Raw genomic sequence first — 15,700 nt, 5'->3', positions numbered from 1 at the left:
AAGGGAAATCTAGGAGACATCATTTCATTTAGCTGGAATTTCTTTTTGTCTTCCAGGTTAACTTATAGCAAGAATGTCAAGAATGATACAACTCAGTTCCCTGGATAATATGAAGACTCACTGGACGAGAACATCACATTCAGAATATTTATAGCTAAGCTTTATTTATAGACTATCTAAAAACTAATGTTTAGTACCCTTTGTTCCTTTTTCCACTAGCCCATAATTTTATTTTATTTTTTTTGCAAGGCAATCAGGGTTAAGTGACTTGCCCAGGATCACACAGTTAGCAAATGTCAAATGTCTAAGGTAGGATTTGAACTCAGGTTCTCCTGACTCCAGGACTGGTACTCTATCCACTGCACCTCTTAGCTGCCCCTCCACTAGCCTATAATCAATACAGAAGCAAGAAGGAAGTCATGCAGGACTAAGTGCCACTTTTTTTTTGTTTGTTTGTTTTTTAGGCAATTGGAGTTAAGTGACTTGCCCAGGGTCACACAGCTAGTAAGTGTCAAGTGTCTGGTCTGAGGCTGGATTTGAACTCAGGTCCTTCTGACTTCAGGGCCGGTGCTCTATCCACTGCACTGCCCCTAAGTGCCACTTTTAATCTTCCATTATTTCAGAGATTTCCATGTCCAAAAGGAAATCACTATCAAGTAGCCAGCCTTAGAGTGATAAGCCTCTTTATACTTAACTATGCTGGTTTTTAGAAAACAGAAACAAAATTACTAGGACCATTCTTAAAGCCTTTCCAACAAGGTAGAACATTCCAAAGCCTGTACTCTGCTGGTAACCTTCAAGGATTCACGCTCTTCTCAACAGAGCAATGGAGAATCAGTAGGACTTTGTGAAAGCTCAATTAGCTACTAAAAATTTTCCCCAGTGGTAGATACCTAAAAGTTGCTTTTCAGAGATTCTTATTTTAGAGCTAGAAGAGATCTCAAGAGATGGATGATATGGTAGACTCCCCTGCCTTGAGACACTTCTATTTTACAGATGAGGCAGCTACAGGTTTCACACCTTCCTAAGAAACAGCAAATTTCAAAAACCAGACTAGAATAACTAGCTAATCTTATCATGATTATTAATGTCCCCACCAAAAGACAATGGAAAAACACATGGAGGTTATAATCAGGATCCAGTATATTATCAACAATGAGTTATAAGAACAATATCTTAACCCCTCCTCCCACGACTCCTGCTCCATGCAGGTTAGGCAATTTTTTTCCTGAAAAGGTAGTGAGACATTTCTTGGTTGGCTCAGGGGACTAAGGGTTCAAACTACTGAAAACACTTTCTCATGGCCTCAGTACAAAGCAGTTCAGGAGGGAGAAGGAGGTTTGCCTGGTGGATCACAATGGGTAACATAAGCAATGGAGTTCTGCTTAGCCGAGTCAACTCAAGGTGTCCCCAGTGTCTATCCTTATTGAATATCCCCTTACTATAGCTTCTCATTTTGTCCCAGTAAATCTAAACTATCAGGGGACTGTCCTAAGTCAGGCCCAGCCCAGCACAACCTGTACTCAAGTAGTATAAAAGACATCACTTGAAGACAAGTATGCCTGGAAAAAGAGTGGAGTTGGTCACACAGTAATAAATGGAGAGGCCAAATATTGCACTGGTGCTCACAAAACATTAAAAGAAATCAGAGAAAGCTTTTCATTGTAAGGATTAGACCATCTCTAGAGGATTTATGGGAGATGAAAATGAAGAATAACAGCATGAGAGTGTATGGATACCATCGTTACTAATAGAAAGTAGTACCCATGTTGATGTGATCACAGATTCATTAAAGTATTGAAAACAGAGTCCATAAAATGATAATGGGTTACTAGAATCAAACCTGCACAGTAGTAACTGGCTTCTCTACTTCAGGTGTTTCCTCAGAAAATAGAGGTTCAAAATCATTCATGCTTTCAACATCTTCTAAAGATTGTTCAAGTTGCTCCAAGTCAGGTGTCTAAAATGAAAGAGATTCTGTAACTTTAGTGAACAGCAAAGATGTCAACCTTAATTCTAGACATAATTTGTCACAGGAAGGAATATGATCTTATCTGAAGGTTTAAAAACCTACATAAAAATGTGAAAAACTTCCTAGACTTATAAAATGATCATGACTATCTTAATGAAGAATTTCAAGACTTTAAGAAATGAAAGTCATAAAATTGCCTTGGCTCCCATCTCAGTTTATCCCCCTCATCATTTATCTAAATCCCGTTCATTCCTTAAGGTCCAACAAATCCCACCTTCTTTTGAAAAGACGTCTGTGACCACACTAACGTTTCAAGAAATATTTTGTGTCACAGAACCTGTTTGGCATTAAGATATTAGTGTCCACTAAACAGAAAATTTGTTGTTATTACACTAGGTAAATAAAGCATGGCAGCTAAATGATTTTTTTAACCTATTAAGATGAGTTGCAGAGTTAGTTTTTGTTAATGTGTATGATATGTTTTAGTGGGTTCTGAATTATACCAGTAGTTCAAAAATTCAAAAAAATATCTAAAAATGAAATAATTTCAGGGATAGTGATTTAGAATTTAGTACTTATCATCTCCTTTATTAAAAAAAAAATTAGAGCTCCTATTATAAGCAGAGTCCTATCCAAGGCACTATATAGTACTAGGTCACAAAGAAACCCTCTTCCTACTAGGGACAGAAATGGTGTGAGCAAAAGCAAATAGGTAGGAAAGCACAAGATAAATCAATTAGTGGCTAAAATCTAGGTGTTTATAGAAATCAGTGAAGCTCAAAGCTCTTTCATATTATGAAGAATTAAGACCACTGAACAGTATGCTTATGAACAGTATCCTAAACTAATGAAAGTGAAACCTGTTCATGCTATTAAGACATCAACATATTTCAGAAAAACATCTGAAAAACATGAAATAAAATGATTACACCTAATGTTACAAACCAGGGCAGCACTTTTTATAGCAGTAAAAACTGGAAGGAAAGTGACTGCCCATCAATTAGGGAATGGCTGAACAAATTGTATATGATTGTAATAGAATTTTATTGCATCATAAAAAATGATGACCATGAAGAATTCACAGGAACTCAATTTATGTGAACTGATGAAAAGCGAAGTAAACAGAAACAGAACAATTTACACAATGACCACAATAATTATAAAGGAAAACAACACTGAAAAACCTCCAAATTCTGATCTGTCACCAATTATAACTTCCAAGGACTGATGAAACAAGAAGGTAGCAGACTATAGATGTGTGACAAGTTCCACATTTTGAGGCATAGTCAATTTATTGATTTGCTGTACTTCTTTGTTACAAGGGAGGAACCTACTAGGGCAGAAGAATCACTGAAAAATGACTTCTTAAAAAAAGGAGAGTCAACAAGACATCCCCCAAAACAGAAAATAATGTACAACCTTTCAGAATCATGTATTCAAAAGAAAAAATGTAAATCTTTTAAAATCAATCTGCTTAATAGATCATACACTAAAAATGATGGAGTTAAAAAGGGGAAAAGGGCAGGTGGAAAGAACTTGAGGTTAGGGAGAAGGTAAAGAAATTGGTAAGAGGAAATTGGGTAATAGGCAGTTTTTAGGAGAAGAAATCCAAGTTATCAATAGTCATGTGAATAAATGCTCTAAATCATTATTGATTAGTGGATAGAGCACCGACCCTGGATTCGATAGGACCTGAGTTCAAATTCAGCCTCAGACACATAACACTAACTGTGTGACCCTGGGCAAGTCACTTAACCCCATTGCCTCGCCCCCCCCCCCCCAAAATCATTATTGATTAGAGGAATGCAAATTAAAACAACTCTGAGGTACTACCTCACACCTATCAGGACTGCTAACATAACAGAAAACGAAAAATCCTGGAGGGGATGTGGAAAAAAAGAGACACTAATGCACTGTGGGTGGAGTTGTGAACTGGTTCAACCATTCTGGAGAACAATTTGGAACTATACCCAAAGGGCTATAAAACTGTGCATACCCTTTGACCCAGCAATATCACTACTAGGTCTCTATCCCAAAGAGACCAAAGAAAAGGGGAAAGGGCCTATAGGAATAAAAATATTTAGAGCACTTCTTTTCTGTGGTGGCAAAGAACTGGAAATTGAAGGGATATCCATCAACTGGGGAATGGCTGAATAAATTGTGGTATATGACTGTGATGGAATACTACTATGCTACAAGAAATGTTAAGGGGGATGGTTTCAGAAAAACTAGGAAGACTCATATGAACTGATGCACAGTGAAGTGACAAGAACCCAGAGAACATTATACACAGTAAGAGCAACATAAGGATGATGAACTGTGAAAAACTTAGCCACTCTGATCAACACAATGATCCAAGACAATTCTGAGACTCATGATGAAAAATACTATCCATCTCCAGAGAGAGACCTCATACAATATGAGCACAGATTAAAGCATAATTTTTTCCCTTTCTTTGTTTTTCTTGCTTTGCTTTTTGCAACGTGGCTAATATGGAAATGTTTTGCGTGATTTCACATGTATAACTGATATCACTGCTTACCTTCTCAACAGATGATAGAGACAGGAGGGAGAGAATTTGGAACTCAAAATTTTTTTTTAATGTTAAAAATAAATAATATTTAAAAAAAAACAAAACATTAACACTATGTGAGGAAATCCAGGAACCAGAAGGAAAAAAGTTCAAAGCAAGATGAACAGAAACAGAAATAGGATCAATATTTTCACTGGAGTATATTACAAACCATCTGGACTAAAAGAAGAAATAGATGGAGAGAATGAGAATCAAATCACAAGTCAGGTATAAAGACATAATATAATGAGGGTAAGAGGAAGGTGGAAGAGCATTAATTAGCTGGACTTCAATACTTCTTGTTATTATTTAGTAGTTTTTCAGTTATGACCAACTCTCTACGACCCCTTGTGGGGTTTTCTTAGCAGAGACACTGGAGTGGTTTGCCATTTCCTTCTCTAGCTCATTTTACAGATGAGGAAACTGAAGCAGTGTTAAGTGACTTGCCCAGGATCACACAGCTAGTGTCTGAGGCTGAATCTGAACTCAGGTCTTCCTGATTCCAGGCCTGGCAGTCTACCCACTGTGCCATCTAGTTGCACTGCAATACTTCAAACAACTGTTACTTCATTGGTCTGTATAGTCTTTCCACTGACATAATCCAGAATCACTTTGTGTCTGAGTGGATGGAAGAATGAGTTGTTTGGACCAAAAATGCTACGTCCTTTACCTATATTACACAGTGAAATATGGAAAGGAAGGACACTAGTTAGTATCAATGTGCTGACTATGGATCATAATGCGAGGGTATGCATGTTATTCTTCCATCTCATATACCTTCTTTCCTCCCTGATGCCTTGGCCCTATGCATTAAGGAGATTCCAAGTAAACAATCATCATTATTTGGCTCCAATGACTCCATCCATTCTACAGGGAATCAATCTAGCCTCCTCTTCCTGCTCTCTCACTGGAGACGATAGCAATCATATACAAAAAGACAAGGAATGGGCTGCTTTGCCAAAACAGAATTGGGCAGAAAAAAATAAAACTGGTCTTCCCTCTGAGAAGGTGTTAACCTATTCCTGTTACTGGGTACCATTTGACTAGAGAAAGGGCTCAAGAGCAAACTCAGTCTCTATCTACCCTATTTGTCCTCTCAGGGGGCCTTCAATTACCTCTGGTTTGGTATCTACAACATCCACTTCAATATTGACTTCTGCCTGGAGGATTTTCTGCTTAGTTTGTTCCACTGACAAACTCAGTTTTTGTATATAAGATTGTAGCTCCTCTGGAGAATCCATGTTCAGTTCTACCAGGGCTTTGTGAAACTGATCCATCTGACCATCTTCTAGAAGTTCCTACAATGAGATTGTTTAGAATTTCAATTAATTGACAATTAATAGTGTACACACTCAGACAAAAGAAAGACAAGGCTTTAAAAGTTCTAATTTAGGCAAACAATTAAAAAAAAATCTGACCTGGAAAGGACATCTAGCACCTTACTTCAGAACACTATACCTATATCATCCAAGGCACATGTACTAACTCATTCTCACAGCCAAGAACATGTTTTTATCACATTAAGTAACTATATATGGCATGCACTTCAATACTTCAAGCATCTGTTACTTCACTGGTTTGGATACACTCTCCACTGATATAATCCAGAGTTTCTTTCTGCCTTATTAGATGGCTGAACAAGTCACTTGGCCAAAAAATTCATCACCTGCTGATCAACCTTCTGGTAATAAGCACTTAGCTAAGCTTAACCTCAGATGACAGACACACAGTGTAGTCTGCTGCTGGGCATAATATATAGAACCTGCATATCAGCAAAACTATTTAGTTTGTGATTCAGGTTAATTATTGATAACATTATAATGGGGATGTTGACCTGGGGCTGATGCATTATGCCAAAACGGTCTTCAAATAAATGAATGTAAACTGCAATAAAATGCTAAAATGGAAAAGAGTTTGGGTTTATTATTGTAGATTTAACCATAAGGAGATAACACATTAAAAAACTTCCATTAACCCATAGAAGTCTCCCTTAAAGTTCTATTACAATTTAAATCCATTTTCTTTTGTCCTAAGCATAGCCTGAAATTTTTAATCCCTAGTTCACAGCTGAAAGTAAATTTCATGTTAGCTTGGGGATAAAATGTAGCCTTCTACTTTTAAAATGAAGACCCAGCTACAATTTACCCATGACTTTAAAAATCTCTACTTTTAACCATATTCTCCTATGTCCCACAGCTCCAAAATCTTTATTTGGTTCTGAAGACTAAAATGTTGGAACATAAGTCTTGTTGGTCTAGGGTGGGAAGTTTCACAGAAGAAGCTCTAGCCTTACTCTGGTATACATGCTAAATATTAACGTGTCATTACTTGCACAAAGAGAAGTCTGTCCAGTCGTTCTTGGTCAAGTTGTAGTTTTTCTTCTCGTCGTCGAGCATTAAGTTCCTGAAGCCGCCGCAGCTGCTGCTGCCGCCTCTCCTGCTTCTCTTCAGACGTCAAGGTGCTACCAAGCAGCTTGCTGGAGAATGGGAGCTGCATCTTATGAACATTATTTTCATAATATTCAGGAGATCTCCACTTCTGCAATTCTTTTTTTTTAATTTTAGAGAATTATTAAAGATAAACATTACTGGGAATGAACATTATATTAAATACACCAATATTTATTAGAACATTAGATTAGGAGTCAGAAGATATGGATTCAGGGACCAGCTATGTCACTAACTACCTATGTGACCTTGGGTGAGTCTGCAATCTCTGGAGACTTGAGTTTCCTCACCTAGAAATGAAAACACTGAACTATATGATTACTGAGGGTTCTTTCCAGCTCCAGAAAGACAATTTGTCATCAGAAATTTTATCATAAGTAAAAATAACAAAGGAAGCATGCATTACATTACAGGACACAGAAAGGAAAAATACCCAAAAAATCAAATACCAGCTGAAATAACACGTAACAGAAATGAGTAAAGCAAAAGGAAACATTTACTCAGGCATAGAAAGCAGACTAGAAGAACCTGTAGAATAGAGTTGTGCTACAGCAAAGTAAGTCCCAGGTGCCAAAAGAAGGCTGTGACTTGGATGCATACACTCCTATACCCTCTTCTGTTCATTCTCTTCAGGGGGAATTGCAGTACTTCATCATGGTATCGCTGACATGGTGAATGACTCTGGGCAGCTAGGTGTGGGCACAGTGGACTGAGCAAGAAGCCCTAAGTTCAAATTCAGCCTCAGACACTTACTAGCTGTGTGACCTTTGGCAAATCACTTGACCTCTATTTGCCTCAGTTTCCTCAACTGTAAAAATGGGGATATTATCTCCGAGGGTTGTTCTGAGGATCAAATGAACAAATATCGTAAAGTGCTTAGCACAGTGCCTGCCATACATGCACTATATAAATGCCAGCTATCATTATCATTATTATTATTCAAAGGCTATGCCAGCAGTATGTAAGCTCAAACATATAATATAATGCTGGATATGTTTCAAGTTCAGCACCAGTGACTGACCGTATGCCCACTGTCTAAGAAATTACTTAGTTAAGTTCAGAGAAATTCATCAGTATGCTGGCCAAAGTGTTGAATTTTTTGGCTATAGTTCCCCCCCTCCCCCGCCCCACAAACCATGTAAGTCACAGAGAGGTTTTGGCACATACTAGTAGATGGACTACTCAGACTGCTGAAATCACAGATTCTTAAGTATGGAAGTATAAATGAATCTCATTATAAAAATGCTCTATGCCCAGATAATTTGATCACTGAGGTTTCACTGTTCCATTTTCCAAAATTCACTCTCTTCTAAAATTCCATCCAAAATGTTTTCCCTTAATTTTAAATCATGTATCCCAGCTCCAAATACTGTTGTGGGTAATCTTGAAGGAAGCATAATGTAAAAGAGTAGAGGGCTAAAACAGGAAACAAAATTCTCTATTAGAGTCAGGAAGACCTGGGTTCAAACCCAGACCCAGATACTTACTACTAGTTATGCCACTGAACAAATTTATTGTTCATTGTTCATTATTCATTTAACCTCTCTTAGCCCAGTTTCCTCAACTATAAAACAGAAATAAAATTGTACCTATTTCACAAGGTGGTCAGAGGCTCAAATGAAATAATGTATGCAAAGCACTTTGAGAACCTTAAATGTGAGTTATTACCTTATAAATATCTCTAATAATAGTATGACTTTACAGGTAAACTATGGAAATAATAGTACTTTATCTCTCTTTGTTGTTGTTCAGTCATTTCAGTTGTGACCAACCCTTCACGATCCCCTCTGGGGTTTTCTTGGCAAAGATACTGGAGTGATTTGCCATTTCCTTCTCCAGTGGATCCATTTTGTCAGGCAATCAAGGTTAAGTGACTTGCCCAGGGTCACATAGCTAGGAAGTGTCTGAGAACAAATCTGAAGTGAGGTCTTCCTGACTCCAGGCCCAGCACTCTTATCTATTGGGCCACTGGCTGCCTCCATCTCCCTTTTTTTTGTTTGTTTTTTGTTTTTTGTTTAGTGAGGTAATTGGGGTTAAGTGACTTGCCCCCAAGATCACACAGCTAGTACAATGTCAAGTGTTTGGTCTGAGGCCGGATTTGAACTCAGGTCCTCCTGACTTCAGGGCCGGTGCTCTATCTACTGCACCACCTAGCTGCCCCACCCATATCCCTTGTTTACCTAAAGCAGTGGAATATTTTTAGATATTGAATGAGCTAGGAAGAAGGAAGGTCACACAAACTGACCAATCCTATATCATAATTTACCATTCAAGCCCACAGACTTGGACCTAAAATCATGATGTTCTAAGAAATGACCATATAGTAGTCCTTCCCTGGTAGTAAACAGTGCCTCTTCAAGCTCTAAATTTCCAGGATCCCCTAAATAAGATGTGAGTTCAGCTTCCAGCTTTTCCACTTACAACTTGTGTACCCTGGTGCAAGTTTCATCTCACCAGTCCATACCGTTTCCTCATTTATAAAATAAACAGGTAGAATTCTGCTTTAATGACATCTTAGGCTATAAAATCTGTGGTCTCTTTTCTAACTATTTATTGAACACCCTACTACTATGTGGTGCCAATCTCACAAGGGTGTTGAGAGGCTCAAATGATATAATATATATAAAGTTGAACACCTACCAGTTGTTAGTATGATTATTTATATTATTTTTATTATTATTATAAAGATGACCCCAGACTCAGTTCCGAAGACTGGTGTCTCAAAGACTTTTTATTAAAGAGGTTGAAGTGCACCATTTTGATTGTCATGAGAAGCAGGCACACCTCCTTGGAAGGGTAGAAAATGCGCAGGTAAAAGAAGCCAGAGCAATCTTCATAGTTAGTAATTGCCTAACTCCTCCCTTCTGGATCAGGATTGGTCCTAATCCTTCTGGGTTACAATCTTCCTTATATGCCCCACCCCTAACATACATTATGTGCCTAGAATTGTGTTATCACTTCCCCCCACCTTGGACAGAGAAGTTAGCCTGTCTATGCTGATTTCTTATCTACTTATGTAGAAACTTAACTCTTTCATTTCTCACATTATGTACTAGCATTATGTTAGTTCCTATGAATTTTTTTTAAAGGATAAGACATGGTTCCTGCCTTTAAAGAATTTATAGAGGTTTCACAATATATAAGAATTTCTAGAATCTAGATTAAAAAGTACTTTTAATCCACAAAAGGATCACATATAACAGGCAGAGAGGTTTTTTCTAATCACAGGCTACTGGCCTAAAAAACAAAAATATACCACAGACCCACAATCAAGGGTCACATAAAATCAAATATTAATCAGTAATAATTTCTATGCCAATATAACTAATAAACACTACAGTGACCAAGCATCTGAATAAGTAATGATACCCAGAGTTAAAAGAGCTGGTTATATTTTGTCTAGATTTCTATAAGCCAAATGAAATTAAGTAACAAACTAAACCTGCTTCCCTCCACCAGACATAATATAGTCAAATTGTAACGAATTTTGAATTAGGTTAGTATGTGAATAGTATTAAAAACTTCCAGAAATATATTACTATATTCAAATAAAAATATAAAAATTATCTCAAAGACAAATGTAAATAACTTTCAAATTGTCTACACTCTTCTCCCCTCCATTAACAAAGATAATTTTGAAAAGACTTTGAAATATCAGGGCTAAGATTTATATTAAATGATAATGAAAATAAGCAACAAAAAAAGCATTTATCAAGTGCTTACTATGTGCTAGGCATTGTACTAAGTGAGGGGATATAAATACAAGCAAAAATAAAGACAATCCCTGTCCTCAAGGAACTTACATTTTAATTGAAGAAGACAACAGATAAAAGGGAACTGAAAAGCTGAGGAACTAAGGGTGGGAAGGAGAATTAGCGACTCCAGGGCAGAAAGAGTACAAAGAGTCAGAAACAGGTTCAGGAGAGGAATGAAGTATGGCCAGGCTGAGCTCATTCCCAAAACGAAAACCCCCTCAGAAGGAACTCAGCAATAGGAAAAGGGGGCCAGCATGGCAGAGGGATGTTCCAGGATGAAAAGGCCCCAACCAGCTACCGAAACAAGTTTACAGGTTTACAGGGTGAGGAGGTCTTGGTGGCAATACAGAGAGTCAAAAGCACAGCGTGGAAGAGGAGGGGCTACACAGATAGGGAACAGAAATCAAAAGGTGATCTATAATACTATTTTAACTGTATGAAAGCCTTCTCACTAAAATGTAGTAAGGAACAAGAATCCAACAATGGGATGGAAAGAAGGGTTAAAGCTGAAGAATGATCTGTTAAGGAAATTTAGAGGTTTTGGAATTGCAAAGATCAATCAAATTCAGGGATACTTGAGAAGGAAGTCATCAAGATAAGGAAAAATAAAACAGGTGCTCCTTTTTTTTTTTTTTTTTTTAGTTTTTAGGCAATTGGGGTTAAGTGACTTGCCCAGAGTCACACAGCTAGTAAGTGACGAGTATTTGGTGTGAGGCTGGATTTGAACTCAGGTCCTCCTGACTTCAGGGCCAGTGCTCTATCCACTGCGCCACCTACCTGCCCCTAAAATAGGTGTTCTTGATAAGGAGCTTTAAAGTAAGAAAAGAAAATGACAGCTTCTGAACCAAACAACTATAGAGTTGCCACAGCAACTTCCATAAAAGTCCTATAGAGGAGCTGTTGACAAGAGCTACTAGCAAAAACAATAAAAGAAGGGGCAGATAGGTGGCACAGTGGATACAGCGCCAGTGCTGGAGTTAGGAGGACCTCAGTTCAAATCCGACCTTAGACACTTGACATTCACTAGCTGTGTAACCCTGGGCAAGTCACTTAACCCCCACTGCCTAGCAAAAAAAAAAAAATGTGTTTGGGGCAGCCAGGTGGCACAGAGGATAGAGTACCAGCCCTGGAATCAGGAGGACCTGAGTTCAAATCCAGCCTCAGACACACAACACTCACTAGCTGTGTGACTCTGAGCAAGTCACTTACCCCCAATTGCCTCACCAAAAAAAAAAAAGACAAAAGACTGAAGAACTTATGGAAAAGAAAGTAATGAAAAGTATGGAGAATTTTGCAGTGACCTTCATAGTACATATGATACCTGTCTTTCTCCCATAGGTAAAGTAATTGTTACCTATTCAAAAAAGACATTGTGACCTCACTCAGTATGCCTGCAATTTGACCCTGACTCTTTTTTTTCATGTTAATCTTATTCCTAGCTAGAAGCTGAAGGACTGTTTATGGTATTTGCTCCCAGGAAAGGCTAGACACCCCTCCAAGAACCAAATATTCATAACAGGAATGCTCTCGAGGATAGTTTCGAGAGGAGCTCTTTCCCACAGATCACGTATTTTTTGGCATACTGTCTTCTTTGTTAGAAGGAACTACTAAAGGTAGGTAGTCCTGAGTCATCTTTGGAATCTCCCCATTGTACGGACGCATAGCCTGGGATTTTCCCTTTGGGAATCCCAGAGGCTGATGCAGGGACTCACCAGTCATGAGATCCAGATGCAGATGATTCCCCTGACAGTGATGACTGATTGAGGTAAGATCTGATGCCAATTGAGACTTAAGTTGTTACTTACTGAGACCTATGTTCGATTGTGGTAAGATACGATACCGATTGTGACTTATTATTGATTGAGACTTAAATGTTAACTACTGAGACTTGTAATATTATTGCTTATTTACTTTTATTACTATTTCAATAACATTTTTACTATATACATATATGTAAATCAAATCTGAGACTGTGTCATTAAACCAATCCGAAATGAAACTAATTTAAGTTGTAGTAAATAAGGCTGTTTCACAATACACTCAACCAGACTCACAACCTATGTGTTCTGTCTCTCATCCCTCATGTGCAATATCCAATCTCCAATCCAATATCCAAGTCTTGCTAATTCTACGTTTGCAATATCTCTCATATATGGCCACTTGCTCTCCTATGATGCTGTCACCATTCAGGTACAGACCTTCATCGAGGCATACATAGTCTATTGCAAAAGTCTTCTGGTTGACCCTACTCAAGATTTCCCCACTGTAATCCATCCCCTGATCAGCTATCAAAGTGATCTTCCTAAAGTGCTGGTCTCACCATGTCATTCCCCTATTCAATAAACTAAACTCCAGAAGTACATAGAGAATTCACTATGGTTTTACAGCCCTTTATAACTTGGCCCTTTTCTACCTTTCCAGTTCTCCTATGCTTTACTCTCCACCTATATACTCTGCTCCAGTGACTCTCACCTCCTTGCTATTCCTCACACACGACATTCTATGTCCTAGTCTATGCATTTTCATTGGCTATCTCTCGTGCCTAGAATACTCCCATTCCTCATTTCTGTCTTGCTTCTTTGGTTTCCTCCAAGTCTCAGCTAAAAATCTACCTTCTGCAAGAAGCTTTTCCCAGTCCTCTTCAATGCACCTTCCCTTTGAGATGATTTCCATTTTATCTTGAACTGAATATATCACATTTGCACATAATTGTGTTCATTCCCAGATTGTGAGCTCCTTGAGTGCAGGGACTGTTTTTGCCTTCCTTTGTACGTATCCCAAGCTCTTAGTACAATACCTGGTATATAGTAGGTGATTAAAAAATGTTTGCCGACTTGACTTGGTCTCCCTCCTTCCTTCAGTCATTCGTTCAACCTGCTATGCTAGGCACTTGGTATATACAGAAAAAAATAAAAACAGATCCTGTCCTCAAGGAGCTTTCATTCTACTGGAGCATAACAACATGTATACAGATAAATATATACAAAATAAATACAAGGTAATATTGGTGAAGAGCCCTAATAACTACTGGAGAGCAGGTAAATTCTCAGGTATTATCTGAACTTTGAGCTGAATCTGAAGGGAATTAGGAATTTTAAGAGATCAAGGCAAGGAAGAAATCATTCCTGGCATGGAAACAATCTGTTCAGAGAGAGAAATGGGAGATGGAGTGTCATGTTCATGGAATAGCTAGTAGGTCAGTCTGGCTGGAATCGGGAGTTTGTGAAGTAATGTAATGTTCAATAATACTGGAGAGGCAGGCTAAAGCCAGATTGTAGAGAATTTTAAGCGTCAGAGGTGTTCATATTTTAATCTTACAAAGAAAGGGAGCCATTTATAGCTTGAACAGGAGAGTGACATGGTCAGTGACTTTTACTTGAAGAGAAGGTAAAAGGGCTCAAAGAACATTTCTCCAATTTCCAGATTATAAAGAGAGATGAAATGTTCTTTAATTACATGGAAGGGCTTAAATGTAAAAACAAAAAAGTAAAGAGACAAAGAAGAGTCTCGTTCTGTGTCAATAGGTTGAAAAGTAGAAGAGAGAACAAAGGACAGAAGTAGAAAGGAAAAAGGACCACTGAACATCTGGAGCAAAGTAACAGACAGGAGGAAAGAGCTATCAGTACCTACAAAGGAGGAAGAACTGCTTGTTCTCCACCCTGACAATTATGCTAGAAGGAATTTGGAAAGCATTGATGAGGATTATGAAGTCTTGGAGAAAAAATTAAGGGGTTATAGGTAGAGTTTTCATTACTGCTACCAATCAAAGATAAGGGGTTAAATTTAGACTTGATAATAAGGAAAATTTTCTAAATAATTAAAACTATTCAAAAGGAGAATGGGCTTCCTTCAGAGGTAATGAGTTCTCCTTCACTAGAAGCCTTCAACCAAACAATAGATGACCAGTTCTTATATATGGTGCACGCGACACATACAGAGCTGGACAGGCTGCTTCAGATACTGTTTTCCAAATTCCTTATTTTACATGTGAAAAAAGTGAAACCAAAAGAGATTAAATGATTTTCCCAAGGTCACACAGGTAGTATCAAAAGTGGGAGATTCTTGTTAAATTAGGGATTAGATTAGATGGCTTCTACAGTTCTCTTAACTCAGAATCTATGATTTTATTTAAACAGACTTCATGACACTATTGAGATAAATCCATCCTGTTCATTAGTCTCAACACCCAGGGAGAGCTAGTAAAGTATCTTTACATTGTTGCTTGTACTACTTATACAGATAGCAAATTTTAATTTCAATTAATCTTAACTGCTGGTTTCTGAAAATAAGCTCAGGTAGAAATAATCCTAATCCATTTTTAAAAGTTGCTGCCACTAGAATCCCCTTTCTCTAAGGTCTTTAATAAAAGAAATATCCATTGCTATTAAGTAATTTATATGCACAAAATATAGTAAATAACATTATTACCGTTTCATATTTGTTATTCTTTTTTTTTTTTTTGCTTTTTGGTGAGGCAATTGGGTTAAGTGACTTGCCCAGGGTCACACAGCTAGTAAGTGTTAAGTGTCTGAGGCTGGATTTGAACTCAGGTCCTCCTGACTCCAAGGTCAGAGCTCTATTCACTGTGCCACCTAGTTGCCCCCATATTTGTTATTCTATCACATATTAAGAGAACTGGAAAAAATAATGTATTTCAGCACCTACACTTCATTTTCCTGTTTAAAGGCTTAAGGTTTCTATACCAAACAACAAAGAGTAAAAAAGCAGAACCAAAAGAATATACACAATAGCTACAATAAAAATAAGTTTTCAGTTTAAATGTTGTTTAAAATGCTCTGTAATGGATACTATCTCTTATAATGATTTCACTACTTCGTCAAATAACAGTAAGAACTAATACTGATACTGTCCTTTCAAGAAAAGTTTCTTGTATAAATTCAGGATTACAGTTCCAAAGTAGTCTCCAAATTTTCCTCAGAGGGTTTGTAAGAGA

At 37.7% G+C, this 15,700-nt stretch overlaps 1 protein-coding gene across 1 annotated transcript in view; it reads right to left on the bottom strand.

The window, feature by feature from the left end:
• The window catches only part of ACTR5 (actin related protein 5), a 34,856-nt gene that overhangs the window by 11,706 nt on the left and 7,450 nt on the right, over positions 1 to 15,700 (bottom strand). The window contains exons 4-6 of the mRNA XM_027867204.1: positions 6,873 to 7,090; positions 5,660 to 5,842; positions 1,844 to 1,960 (exon numbers count right to left, since the gene is read on the bottom strand). Coding sequence (XP_027723005.1) covers positions 1,844 to 1,960; positions 5,660 to 5,842; positions 6,873 to 7,090 — 518 coding nt within the window. The remainder of the gene's footprint in view (positions 1 to 1,843; positions 1,961 to 5,659; positions 5,843 to 6,872; positions 7,091 to 15,700) is intronic.

This window comes from Vombatus ursinus, unplaced genomic scaffold (assembly GCF_900497805.2).
Source record: "Vombatus ursinus unplaced genomic scaffold, bare-nosed wombat genome assembly UNPS02014785.1, whole genome shotgun sequence".
In the NCBI taxonomy this organism is placed as follows: Eukaryota; Metazoa; Chordata; class Mammalia; order Diprotodontia; family Vombatidae; genus Vombatus; species Vombatus ursinus.
This window is presented reverse-complemented; position numbering and strand designations above follow the sequence as displayed.